Source organism: Onychostoma macrolepis, chromosome 01 (assembly GCF_012432095.1).
Source record: "Onychostoma macrolepis isolate SWU-2019 chromosome 01, ASM1243209v1, whole genome shotgun sequence".
In the NCBI taxonomy this organism is placed as follows: Eukaryota; Metazoa; Chordata; class Actinopteri; order Cypriniformes; family Cyprinidae; genus Onychostoma; species Onychostoma macrolepis.
The window spans coordinates 26,901,011-26,915,825 of record NC_081155.1 but is presented as its reverse complement, the minus strand read 5'-3'; the positions used below and the strand labels follow the sequence as shown (position 1 = coordinate 26,915,825).

The 14,815-nt window shown below is 38.0% G+C and overlaps 1 protein-coding gene across 1 annotated transcript; it reads left to right on the top strand.

Annotated features, from left to right (window-relative positions):
• Positions 1-10,911: 10,911 nt before the first annotated feature.
• On the top strand, positions 10,912-14,557 carry LOC131550491 (helix-loop-helix protein 2-like). The gene is made up of 2 exons (XM_058792605.1): positions 10,912-11,508; positions 12,781-14,557. The coding sequence occupies exon 2, from the start codon at positions 12,812-12,814 to the stop codon at positions 13,178-13,180; it is 369 nt and encodes a 122-aa protein (XP_058648588.1). The 5' UTR covers positions 10,912-11,508; positions 12,781-12,811; the 3' UTR covers positions 13,181-14,557.
• Positions 14,558-14,815: the final 258 nt, after the last annotated feature.

Below are 14,815 nucleotides of genomic sequence, written 5' to 3'. Positions count from 1 at the left end.
GTTCTGTAAATTGGACAGCACAACGACAAAAAGTAATTTCCATGAAAATCAATATTAATATCTGTCTGTGAGGCAAGAACATTACACTGTCACCCATAACCTACTGTTGGTGGAATATGAAAGGGAGGAACGCTCGGAGAAATAAAGGAAACATTCATCAGACTAATTTTGTCTGCGAGCAAACAGCATCCTTTTCATCGACTGAAAAATCTAAAGAAAGAGAAAATGCATTCAATCTGGCAGATCTAAATGGGATATATCCAACGAGTAGGCCTACATTTTGAAACCCGCTGATATAACAGAATGAGAAGCTCAGAGGTGTGAAGCTTGGGAAGAGAAGTAACATTTCCTGAAGCAGTTATAGTAATAAATAAATAAATAAATGGGTGTTTAAAATAAGTGAAATATCACCCTGTTATTTCCACCACCGAGTCCGACGGGATATATACAAAGTAGGCAATTTGCTCATGTCAAATGATGTCTCTTTGCTCGGTTTGCCGTTTGAATGCTCGCGCTAAGGTGAGACGGGCGTGCGCTGACATATGCAGGCTAGTTTAAACGCATCTGATATGCTCGTTGGATTATCGATCCACTTCATCCTAGCAGAATGAGATGCAAGCAGCCTCGTCCCCATCTGTAGTACCCATAATCATGATATAATCGTTTTTTCCAGCCTTAATATCTGATTTGGATATGATGACATAATTCGTACGATGTCTCATTACACTTTTACTTTATAAAAGTCTGTATCAAATATGCCAGATACGAGACTTAAAAATATACCTTTTAAAAAAAATAAATCTTACAAAAAAAAAGAAAAAAAAAAAATTCCCTAAATGAGTTTAACTTTTTTTTCTCCGAATTTCAGCACCCTGGACAGCACTCTTGTACAGCAGAAAAGGATGTAGAAGTTGTATTGCTTTATGACGACAAATGCACTACTAGCCTACTGTACTTGTGCTTGTGTGTGAGTCCACACAAAACCAGATCAAAGAAATCTTAATATGACTTTAAAAATGTCAAAGGGTGAACTAAAAACCCTCTTCAGCAGCCACTGAGTCAGGCTGGTTGGCTGATTGGTTAAGGATGGTGGATGTGGGCCAGGTCACAGAGGCTCAGTGGCTGTTTGCCTGCAGGACTCTAGTCTCTGATGAGAGGGACATGTCACATGTTGTTTCTTCATCTGGCCGAGAGGCCACAAATTTATTTGAACACAGACTGAGAGCCAGTCAGAGATGTTCCCAGCTGTCTTAGTCAACAAGCCTGTGCAGAGCAACACATCTGAGCCTATGTATTTATAGAACAAAAACGGATGCTACTTGTATAAGCACTGTGTATTAATAAGAGATACAGATTTTATATGCAGAATATCTGATTTCTAGGTATTTAAGAAGACATGACCAAAAGCGCTGACCAATTCGCACTCAAAAAAAAAAAAAAAAAAAAAGATAACCTGCACATGATTTACCCATATAAAGTAGCTTTGGCGATTAGGTCAATAGAGCGATATTAAATCAGATTTTGCCCTAAATAAAACCAGTTCATTTGGATGTTACCATTTTTTTTTTTAAGTGCAATACCAAATAAGCTGTTTTCAACTGTTTTCAACGAAGCATATTACCATGGAATTCTTTTTGTCTTTTTGTGTGTTTTGTTTACTCTGTGTGGCAAAAATAAAAAAATAAAATCTAGAACTATTAAAGAACATCCATATGTATACAACAAAACAAGTAGCACATGCAATATGCTGGTGAAAAACTGTATTTTCTTTTCTCTATGTGTATATCAGTACTAAGAGTAATGAGAATAAAGTGAAACTTGAACTTGAAAAGATACTACTCTCCCAAATATCTCCTAAAATGTCCTAAATATAAATTGATTTTATTTATTATAAATTGATTATTTAAATATAAATTGTTTTATTAATTTATTAAGTCAAAAATATTATTAACATTTCAGAATGTATCTAAATACATGAGGTTACACCAACAAAATGACATTTAAGGGTTAGATCAAGTATGCAGTACCAATTTCAGGTTACCAGGTTTTTATAGTGTTATAGACATATAGTGGAGGACACTGTAAGGTTTTGTGTAAAGCACATTAGAAGTCATAGGGCACTTTGGCAAGTCAAATAAGAGAGGGCAACAGCATCAGAATAGAAAATAAATTTAAAAAACAAACAATAGACATATAAGAATTGCAGTCACAAACACACTGGAGTGCTAAAGAGGAGTGATTACACAAAATGGTGTGAATAAAATTAAATGAAGTGAAGGGAAAATTAGAATGAGAGGAAAAAGGAGAGAAAATGTTATTAGAGAAAAAACAGATGGCCAAATTCAGCATACCCTGGGGAATACAGGGGACAATTCACTGCACCTACGGTTATGAGTGCCAGGGAGGTTTTTATTAAGTGTGTGCATGTGTACGTGTATGTGGGGCTACATTATGTCGTAGTCTAAGACAAAGACATTCCAGAAAGTGAGCTCACGCTACATGAATGATGATGTCATAAAAAGGTTGAAAGATAACACCAATGAATGCTTACTGTCCTACCAAGGTATACACATCGCACACACAGAGCACTCTCAGATGACAGGCAGTGAGTGGAAATGAAGGATTTGGGGTTCCATCCCGTTACATTATGCAGCAGATGGCGTGTAGGCCGAGCCAGGCCGGGGCAGTCCCAGAGGTAACACGCACACACATAGACGCACTCACAGGATGGGGAGGGGAGGGGCAAAAAGCAGTATTGCCCCTGTCCAATGCTGTCCTTCTCTCTTGCTCTCATAGAGCTTGCTTTATTCCTGTGTCTGGTTCAAGGCATCAGGCAGGCCTCTAAAACCTTCTTATCTTCTTGAATCCTTTTGAATACTGTGTTGTTGAGCTTTCTGAATCAGTGGTTCCAAGGGTTCTGATAGGGTCATGGTTAGCAGAAAAAAAAATAATAATAACTAACTGTATAACTGTGCGTTCTACACTTATGAATGCAATATAAAAAGGAACATTTAACTATATTGTTTGGCCTTTGCAGTTCATGGTTATTTCTGACATTTTCTATCACTCGTTCAAAGACAGACTGTCAGTCTGTTTCCAGTAATTGCTTCTGGAGTTTGGATTAATAAAAAGATGATTAATCAAAAACCCAGATTAATTCAGGAACACCATTGTTGAGTGTTGCTCAGAAATATGCCAAAGTTAATTCTGCTTTGGCTTCATTTAGAACTGTTTTTGTTGAGCAGAAGAGACAATAATACTGGCAATAAAAGTATAAGTTATTAAAAATGAACTTTTTGTTTATTAAACTGTTGCACTGCAATATCACATGCATAATCATGCTTTTTGTCTGAACATCAGCACAATTGTAAGCCATTTTGCCACTTGATGTCCATTGTAAACTCTGGGTCCTGAAGCAGTGCTAGTTAGAAGATTCTCTTTCTGTCCTTCCCTTTCTTTCCACTCAGCTGGAGCTGCACCTGAGGACCACTGCAGAGGGCCATGACCCTGACCAACATGGAAAAGTGTGTGTGTGTGTGTGTGTGTGTGCGTGAAAGGGAGATCACATGAACAAGGTGTGTGGGTTTGAAAAATGAAAACAGCAAGTGTATTCATGGGAGAGGGAGACATTTATAATTGCAGTCACCATCAGTATGGTTCTGGTTGCTAGTTTTAGTATTATGTTGATTAGTGTCGTTATGTTTATGATCATATTCGCTGTGCAAGTTCATTAGTGTTGCTTGGCTGATTATGGACCTCCTGTACCTGAGTCACATGTTCACACAAACATAATGGACACACATTTCAGTCTTACTTTCAGATGGGCTCATGTGGAGATATGTCTTTATTTGTGTGGATTCACAGCATAAGAAACTGAAGACGTGTTCCATAATGCTGCACAATAGGAATTTATTTCAGTTAAACCACATTATTGTAGCTGTCATTTGTCATCAGAAGATGATCTGTTTATTTTAGGCTAAACTTAAGCAGTACTATTACAACACTGTAATTACAGCAGCAGGCATAATTAGAACCGGTCTGGTCTTATTACACAGACAGAGTGAAAGACCTCTATTCTGTCACATAAGTTTGCTGGATTCCCTGGCATTCCAACAGTGTGAAAAACACCTTCAGCTTCCTCATGTGCAAAGATGCTTTCAAGTGAACTCATTTTCAAAGCACAAACACAGAACACAACACACAGGGAAACTCTTTAAAGATTTATGTGACCATTTGTAAGGTAGTTCCATTTCGGTAGTGTAAATGTCATGGTATTATAAATTACTTTACTCATTTACCACAAAGCCAGCTTCACACTCAGTAACCTATAATCAGTGCCAAGAGTCTGGATAGATCTTTCTAAATTAGGAGCTGATGAAAGAGCCAATTCACAAACAAGTTCATTAAAGCAAGAGAACCAAATCAAAACCCATCCAAAATGTCCTTCCCACTTTGCACACTACCATGTGGTCATCTTGCCCCCTTGTCCCAGTAGAAAAATAGATGCCAAGGGAGCAGCAAGCCACCCCTCCCCAAACTACACAGACACTCTTGCTCACATGCCCCTTTGATTTAACCGAACCATCATGGAGGTTTGGCATGGCGATGAGTTTAATGAACCCATCAGCCAGCTGGAGCAAAAGGACAAGAGTCGGTTAAAGAGGAGTGAAGAGAGAGAGAAAGGGGTGACCCATTCTGCTACATGCATCTCAAGCCAAAGGGCCAGAACGATAAGAGGGGAGGAAAGCCAAGGGCAGGAGAGCGAGAGCAAGGGCATGACAAAAGGAAAATGAATCTTTTGAGAAGCTACATGTAGTGAAATGGGCCAAGAGTCAAGAATAGGAAGGAGACAGACTTGGTAAAACAGGGCATACAAAGATATAAATTAGAGAAATGTGACATAAACTAAAGGGCAATGCTAAAGAGGGGCTGTTCAAAATAGGAAGTGAGAAATGAGAAATCATGGATTGTTGCATCCAGATGTTTAGACATCTGCACCCACCTGAATCACTAGCTGACTAACGGGGCCTCCAGACTGCAACACATATCCCATGCTTTGTATCTGAGATTTCTCCCCACTGATTCTGTTGGCTTTATTGTATGTGTAAATTGGTCATACTGTTGACTCAAACTTCACAATTAATCCAAATGTTTGGCAAACAACAATGAGCAGTTGTCTTGTAAAAAGCTGTCAACTAAGTAAATGAGGATGATGTGGCACACAGGCGCTAGAGACCCTTGTGGATGTTAATATACCTCACGGTGCCTCTCTCTTTGTGCATTGCACTTTGTGTGCATTTGTGTGTGTGTGTGTGTGTGGGCTCCCTGCTGAGACTACAGATGGTAGAAGGGGCTGGCTAGGGCCACGGTGATGGTCACATTCTCACATGGGACCACAGGCCCCCTGTTCTCACACCTACACCTCCTGTTCGCTACTGGCCAGCTCCACTGTCATTACCACAGCCTGCTGCCCCTGTAAACACCAAGCCAGAAGCGGTGAATACGGCAAAGGATGTGCCAATCTATTATAACACACATGCACAACACATGGTTGTGTGGCTTGAATTACAACTATAGTTGCCATATAAGAGCCTCCCTTTAGATGCAGTGTGGAAGTGCATTAGAAACCTCAGTTTTAAATACATTTTCAAGTTTAGTGGGTTGAAATTCATTACAGTGTACTAATCATTTGAACAGGATAACACATTCTCAGTACAGTGAATTCAAAACTTTTCCGAATCAGATTTGGGATGTACTGTATCTCATTGACCTCATGTGACACCCAAGCACATGAATGTGGAAACCATTTATAGTTGAAATACCTTATCCTCTGATGTATCTGTAGATGGTTAACTTAACGGTATAGTTCAACCAAAAATGAAAATTCGGTAGCACTTTATTTTACAGTACACGTACTTCTCTGGTACATACATGATAAATATCTTGTACCTACAGGCAAGTGAGTGGTAACACAAGGTACTTACCTAAACTGTATGTACATGGTAACAAATAAGAAACACGGCTGTACTTAACAGTCTTGCATGCATGGTAATTAGTTTGTACATACAGACAAGTGTGGGTAAGAACGGTCACTCACGGGTAGTGCCTGTACATGGTGACTAATTAGCTTGGTAAGTCCTAACCTTACCTAATAAAAAGAGGCCTGTTTTTCAAATGCTTGTGTAGGACTTTTTCCTGCTCTCCACAACAGTGCTTACAAAGTTTGAAGAACTGGTAATTCCTGTGTAATATTTATGTAAATGGTGCACTTTATTTTACAGTCCTATTTCCATATACTTCCTATGTACGTACTGGTGTATGTACCTATTAGTTAATGTACAGAATAAGTTATGCGGTACTCAAGTTGGGGGGTATAAAGATTAAGCACTGTTGTGGAGAGCAGGAACAGTCCTACACAAGCATTTGAAAAACAGTCCTTTTTATAAGGTAAGGACTTACCAAACATACCGTATATTCCAAGTACAGTGTGTGTCTTGTTTGTTACCACACAATACCACATTTTTCCATAGGTGCTACACATTTACCATGTACATATCATTAGTATGTACAGTAATGTGTCTTATTAGTTACCAAATACGGATAATGTAAGGACGTGCCTGTTTGTACCCACTTGTCCGTAAGTACTACATATTTACCATGTATATACATTAGTAAGTACAGTAAAGTATCTAATTAGTTACCATGTACAGGCACTACCTATATGTGACCATTCTTACCCACACTTGTCTGTATGTACAAACTAATTACCATGCATGTATGACTGTTAAGTACAGCCGTGTTTCTTATTTGTTACCATGTACATACACTTCAGATAAGTACCTTGTGTTACCCCTCTTTTGCCTGTAGGTACAAGATATTTACCATGTATGTACCAAAGAAGTACAAGTACTGTAAAATAAAGTGCTACCGAAAATTCTGTTATAATTTACTCACCCTCAAGTATAGTTCTAAACCTGCGTGAGCTTCATTCTTTTTCTGAACATAAAGGAAAACATTTTAATGAATGTGGGAAACCAAACAGTAAATTTACTTCGGTAACACTTTAGAATAGGGAACACTTATTCACTATTAACTACGACTTTTCCCTCAATAAATTCCTAATTTGCTGCTTATTAATAGTTAGTAAGGTAGTTGTTAAGTTTAGCTATTGGGTAGGATTAGGGATGTAGAATAAGGTCATGTAGAATAAGGCATTAATATGTGCTTAATTAGTACTAATAAATGGCTAATATTCTAATAATATTCATGCTAATAAGCAACTAATTAAGAAATCCTAAAATAAAGTGTTACCTTTACTTCCATAATATTTTTTCCAGATAATGGAAGTCAGTGGCTACCAGCAACTGTTTGGTTATCCACATTCTTCAAAATATCTTTATTTATGTTCAACAAAAGAAAGAAAGAACTTGAGGGTGAGTAAATGATAACACAATTTTTGGTGAACAGTATGCCTTTAATGTAAACCCATTTGCAAATGTAATACATGTAAATATACTGCATTTTCATATGTCATCATAAAAGTAAAACATATATAAAACCTATTAGAAACAATTTAATATACAACATATATATCTAAACCATGCAATTATGTATGTTTATGTATGTGTAATACATTTTTGAACATGTCATATACATGTATATCTATCCCAAAAACCCATATACACGTTGATATTATACAATATAAAAGATTGACACGGTTAAATATTATTTGCCTTGTAGATTGATTTCTGAACTCTGTAACTCTGTCTCTTCATAGCACTCCATTGTCATCCATTTGATACAAAAGTTATATGTGATGTTTCAAAGTACTTTTCAAGGTTTATGGCTCTCCATTGGCCATTCAGTAATTTCAAAGAAAAGTTTACAAAGGTCCTCAGATAACTTTTTGTGCACAGTTGTTTGGACTGTCTTGGTTTAGTTTCAACCCATTCTCACTCCCAAGGCGTCAAAAACTGAAGCATGGTCAAACGCCTTTCGCGTCACTATGAAGACGCCAAAAGTGCCCCTAGGCGTCAGTTTATGACAAAATAGGATCTCCATTGCTTTCAATTGCTTGCTTTATGCGTCAGGTCAAGACGCTTATGGAAAATGACAACACGTTCTCCGCCGTTGTTTTGTTTGTCTTAGTTTAATGGTTTGCATGCATTTGTAAAAAATATAAATAATTTTATATACATTTATACTTTTATTGGAGCACCTAACCCACCCCTACCCTAAACCTACCCACTTCTGAACAATATAAAACACGTAACAGGCAAATGTAAGTGCAGTCACCGGTATTTATTGCAAAAACTGCCCATAAACAAGCAGTATAAAAGCATTACAAACAAGTCGTGCTGCATTCTAGGTTTTCTGAAGCCATACGAAGTCTTTATGAGAAGAAGAGAGCAAAACATAAGGTTGTAATCGCTGAAAATGATCCCGCTCCGTTAACGCGCTCACATCTCATTCAAAAAGATACTCCCGTCCCGTAGCATGACGCAATTGGTCACGAGACACAGAAGAGCCAATAGCCTGTCAGAACAGCATAACGCAATCGGTCACGAGACACACAAGAGCCAATAACATTTCACAACCAAGGCTTCTTCTGGCGGCATTTTTTGAATTCGCGCACAGACTGCAGCATACGGGATGAGCTTAACGGCGGACGGAGACGGCGATCGCGTCTACTCCTCTCACAAATCAAATGTTTTGCCTCGGAAGACTTGGAATATTAATATTTTTTGAATAAATTATGACGGTAGTTGTATCTGCCTGTTATATCTTGTGTTTTATTGACAAATGGTAGGTTTAGGGGCAGGAGTTGGGTTATGTGCTCATAATGTGTAAATAATGTAATATAAATAAAACAGTTGTGGCTGTTTACATTGAAAAATCACACCCCAACATATATGCAATAATGGCAATGGTATTACCCAATATATAATTTAATTATGACGATACAATTCCCAGTATGGCGTCGGCATATTGACGCTAAGGGTTTCCTATTTAAAGCAACGGAGGACCCTGCAAGTCAAAAAATGACGCTAAGGGGTACCTTCAGCGTCAAAAAGCGACGCCAAGTGGTCCTGACCAAGCTTCAATATGTGACGAGTTGGGTGTGAGAATGGGTTGTTAGTTTATGTAAGATTTAAATGAACTCTAGATATGTTATAAACTTATATCTTCATCTACCCAGTACATGAAAATGATATATCACCTCATTGGTAACATATATGTCAATTTCACTCTTGATATAGGGCAGGGGTAGGCAACATCAGTCCTGGAGTGCCGCTGTCCTGCAGACTTTAGCTCCAACCCTAATCAAACACACCTAAACAAGCTAATCAAGGTCTTCAGAATTACTAGGGCTACAGGCAGGTGAGGTTTTTTCAGGGTTGGATCTAAACTCAGCAGGACATCGGCACTCCAGGACCGACGTTGCCTATCCCTGATATAGGGCAATATATGTCATATATTACAATTCCGTATGGAAAGATATGTCCAAAAGAAAACACACACTGGTGAACATGAAAAGGGGTACCATAGCGAGTACAAGTGAACTTACTATCTTAGATCAAAGGTCAGTGCACCAGTGGTGACTCTAGTGCTGCATGGCTGAAAGTGATTCAGCTGGTCTTAAGCTGTTTGTGTTCTGTAATTGCTCTTGTCTGACACAGATCTCTGTGAGTTGTAGTTGCAGGACAAGAGGTCTCTGTCTGCCCCTCTGACCCACTGCAATTAGACTGACTCCTTGTGTGCTTCCTGTCAGTATAGCCATTCCGTTGTCATATGACATGCCTCTGATACACACATGCACAAAGACACAGACACAAAAGTCGTATCAACTTGGACACAAGGCTTAAGGCCACTTGTCTATCACAGTACTCCCACCCACCCCCCACACCGTTCTTCCATTGCCAGCACCAGCTCTTTGTCTCCATACTTCATGGCAATATGAAGCAAGTTGCAACTAGCCCTTGTCTCCCCACCCTCCCTTCTGTGGCTCAGGGCCACAGCAAGTCAGTGGAGCCTCCCTCATCATTTTAATCAGCTTGTTAGGCATGGTCGGTCACCACAACACACAGATGCCTGATCAACAAACACACATACTTCTTTGATCCTTCTTTGTGATCTGGGAATAGTGTGCACATAATCTCACTATTGCGAGGAAAATATTGATGCTGAAAAGCTTTGGGAAAATTGCAATTTACTTTGACAAGATGGGGTTTTAACAAAAGTTGGCTGTTGGGGGAATTGTTCATTGTACATTTGGGAATTGTGCAAATCATACATACCATCTGAACTTGCCTGTTTGATTCCCCCATAGCCACAAATCCAGCAGGGTCTCCTCAGCATCATCTGGACCCACCAACTGGCCCCCAGTCCCTACTGCCCACTTTGTCCCCAACTCTTGCTATGATTGGCATTTTGCTTCAATTCCAACAGTCAGCTTCTGTGGACTCTCCGTTGGCCATTCTGAAATTTGAAAGAAAAGTTCAGGTCCACAGATAACCTCTTCTCTGGACTGTCTTGGTTTAGTTCATGCTGGTTCATGAAGATTTAAATGTAACTTTTAACGTTAATCAAATTCATACGTTTAAAAAATGTTTAATGTGAATTTGAGTCGTCCCTTATATTCCACAATTAACAAAATAATGACTGTTTTTACGTGTCATATTTTGAAAATACATTTTTTCCCCCTGTGTCTTTCTTACTATCTTATCTATGTTAAGATTATGAAGGAGCATGTATCACGTCTTTTCAGCCCTGTGCGATGTTATTCCTTCAGTCAATATACAGTGTGTGTGTGTGTGTGTGCGTGTGTGTGTGTGTCTGTTTTCCAGCGGTCTGACATTTCTGCTCGTGGACCTAGATGATGTGTGGAGAGGGGCAAGAGGAAGGTATGATGCGAAGGGGCGGTGTTAGACAATACCACCTCACAAATATATCCCAACCCTCTGTCATTCTGAAGAGCTTTTACTAAGAACTATTCTCTCATACCCTGATCCGTTATAGCCCGATCAGGCAACGGAGCTCCAGCGAAATAGAAGAGAAGACAGGATTTACCGGAGATGGTTTTCGAGTCGAGGGCTGTTTTTGTATCGCCAGTTCATTCCAAATAATCGCAGTCTCGCCCAAGAGGACTGACAACATTTCAGTACTTTTTCTACAATCTTATCGACATTGCCATCTCTATTGTCTAGAGTCTGGGGTCACGAGGCATCACCTCAAAATTTTTATCTCAAGATAAAAGGCACCAGCCATCCATTCTTTTTACAGACGAATAACAGTGAAAGGCAGAATTGCTCAGCATTACAATTTTGACAGAGACAGATTTTACTCAATTTGTTTTCGGGGGATTTCAAAGTACTAAATGAAGAAATATTTAATACGGTGAGATGCTCCATGAAAGAAATTACAGAAAGACACGCGGATAGAGTAAAGAGTTGGACAGCTTGTAAAGGACAAGAATCTTCTTTCTGGAGCTGTCAAGTGCATAACACGGTTTGTTGAATTATTCGTGTAAATTATATTTAACTGCTTTATAATAAGTGTTTGTATCTGCTTGTATGTTTTCAAAGGTAGCAGTGTAACATTTATTATAGCCTAGTTTGTAAAGATGTTAATCAGTAGGTTTCAATATTCGTGTAGGTTTAGACATTTAGTTTGTTTTAGGCTACAATTATTTTGAAAAGTGTTCGCGAAATTGCTTTGTACAACTGTTGCTTTACACTTTTTCTTCTATTTAACAGTCATTCAAGTCTTTTTCAAAACTAACAAAAATCTAAAATAATGCAGGCCTATTTAAATAAATGAGACATGTAGATGTTGCAAATATTTAGGAAACATGTTGCATATAATAATTGTGGCTGTCCATTATCAATTGTGAGAGAGAAATTATTCTGATCTAAAAGCAGAGTTCCCACAACAGATGTTAACCTTTTGAACCATTTATTATTCTGGTTCCGTTTTGTCCTGTCACGCAGCACGCGCCAAGCGTTATAGTGTGACAGATGGGTGGCTTTAATTGCAGAACGTGACTCCAGAATTATCATATTTGTACTTAATATTGTTTATAGGAAGGACAACAAAAGAGGGTGTACATTTTCTATTCGTCCATTTTAAACTGATTTTGTGTGTGTCCTATTAGCACTGTATAGTACACATACTGTTATTAGCAATGCTAAAACTGTTTTTAACAATTACATTTTCGTCTCTTTTTATTTTATTTTTAATCGAAAAATGGAAATATGCATTTCCCCCAGTAGCTATAGTAGTAGCCTAGTATAAAATGCTTTAAAAATGTAGCCTACCACGATGTTTGCTCTGCATATTTTGCAAATGTCATGTACAATGAATTTAGTGTGAGAGCTGTTATTGTTAGTATTGTCTTGCAAATATCTTCGTATAGTGTGCAAAGAGTATAAAAATATGTATATATTTTGGGGAGCATGAACATGGAAACAAAACAACAACAACAGATAACTACAAAACTGTGCAAAACTAAAATTCGTTTGTTTTCTTTAGTAACCCAACTGTAATTGGGTAGTTGACGTATCAGTGTGTCCTATGGTGTGACGGAAAAATGTAAAAAGCAAAAAAAAACTCTAACATTGAAGATAAACCTCTCTCATGCCATTTGTAACTCTAAGAATGAAGATACATTTTTCTCATGTTATTTGTATGTTAAGTTTTTTTTGTTTTTGTTTTTTCACCATAGGACACAGTCCGATTTTTATTTGTCAACAACCCAATTATGAAATATTTGTGTTTCAGGACTTGTGACATTTCTAAGTCGAAACTGAAAATGATGCTGAGTCCAGAACAAACTGATTCAGATCTACCGTGGAGCCAGTCAGACGCTGAAACAATGCTGAACGATATCAAGGTTGGCTGCATCACGGACGAGCCCATGGAGGGAGAGGGCAAGACGAAGTCTCTGGCCCCTCAAACCCTCAGCAGGGAGGAAAAGAGGAGGCGCAGGCGCGCCACAGCAAAATACCGTTCAGCCCACGCCACCCGCGAGAGAATCCGCGTCGAAGCCTTCAACGTTGCCTTTGCCGAACTGAGGAAGCTGTTGCCTACACTGCCCCCTGACAAAAAACTGTCCAAGATTGAAATTCTGAGACTAGCTATTTGTTATATTTCATATCTAAATCATGTGTTGGATGTTTAGCACAGGTCCCTCTTTATAATGAGTAACTCCAAGGACACATGAGGGCCTGTCTACAGCAAACAACACGGTATCCTAATTTTGCAGTTTGCAGCTCTTTGCGCTACCTACATTGGAAGTGCAATTGGAAGAGATTGAAACCACAAAAGATGGCTATCACCCAAGTGTTCATTAGACTTTAGACAGGTATTAATACATTTTAATGAGATATTAGGCTAGCTTAGAGCGAAGAGAATACCCTCTTCTACCAAAAATGGTGATTGCTCAAAGAGTCGTGAACCATTTAAAAGACTGTGGTCCCTGCTTTAAGCTATACACAGAATAAATGATGCAATAAGGTCGAGAGGGACTTAAAACAAATCGAATAACCTATGTTGTTATTTGTGTATATGGACACACCAGTGTAGAGCGTTTTTATAGCAGGTCAAAGTACAGAGAAAACCCGTTGCATCACTCTGTAGAACAGTGAAGAATAAACCAGCCCCTCTCCTCCTCTAATAGCTGCTCGGTAGATCTAGTTAGTAGTTGTTTAATCAGGAGGAAATGACGTATAAGTGCCACTCGAATTATGACATCGTTACCATTTAAATATTTATTTGTTATTTATTATATACTTGTTGAATATATTTTAATATGATTCATGTCATTTTTTATTTGTTGAAAGATTGTTGTTTAGATTAATGTACGTTGGTTGTATGTAGCTTAAAGAAAAGTTACCTTGTGTGTTAGACCTTGTCATTCAGTAATGATGAGATGAAAATGTTAAGCATCAACTTGCACCTTTAGTGTTAATTGATTTAATATATCTATATATTTTGTGATGCAATTAGTTAGATAAATTGGCTGTTTTTGCTCATCAGTTTGTCATGCATTAGAACAACAAATTCATTACAAAGAAATCTTTTTAAATAACAGATATTTAAATCAATGGTCTATTAATGTCATTTGAATTGTAGACCTATGATTTATGAGACAATAGACTGGCAATTTATTGTATGACCAAAAATTACATCGTAAATTTTACATTTACTTTTTTTGAGTGTTCACGTGCCGATGTCTGAGATGTTTATGTTCATAACCCCACTACAACTTGTGATACAATGAGTTATATTAAGTTATAGTGAGTTAATTTTTTAGTGAAAAACATATCTGCTATCCAAAGATCTATCTTGTATTTTTCAGGGTCGTGCCCTTTATTGCTTTATGCACATATTTTGTAGTAAAGTTGCTGTGACAGCTTTTTTAAATCAAAGTATTTTGTTTTTCATATTTTGATGTCGATTCGTTTTTTCTTTTCTTTCTTTTTTTTTTTTAAATAAAATAACAATAAAACATTTTGACTCTTTAATCACAGATGCCGAATAATAAAATAATATTGTCTTATGTAAAGATTAAATAGGTCGCTTTACAGATTACATTTGCGCTTCTGAATGCGCATACGTCATGTCAATTTTATTCTTTATTAGCAGTGACATATTTTTGTACTTGTTTGTGACGTAATTTGCTTTAGGATATTCCGATTAATTGACGTAGTCTACCAAGAGATGTGAATTAAGTCAGAAGCGCAGAGAAAATGATGGAGAGCGGTCAGTCGCGGTAAGCGTTGTCGTGTAGGTTTTGCTCTCCGTGTGTTTGCTC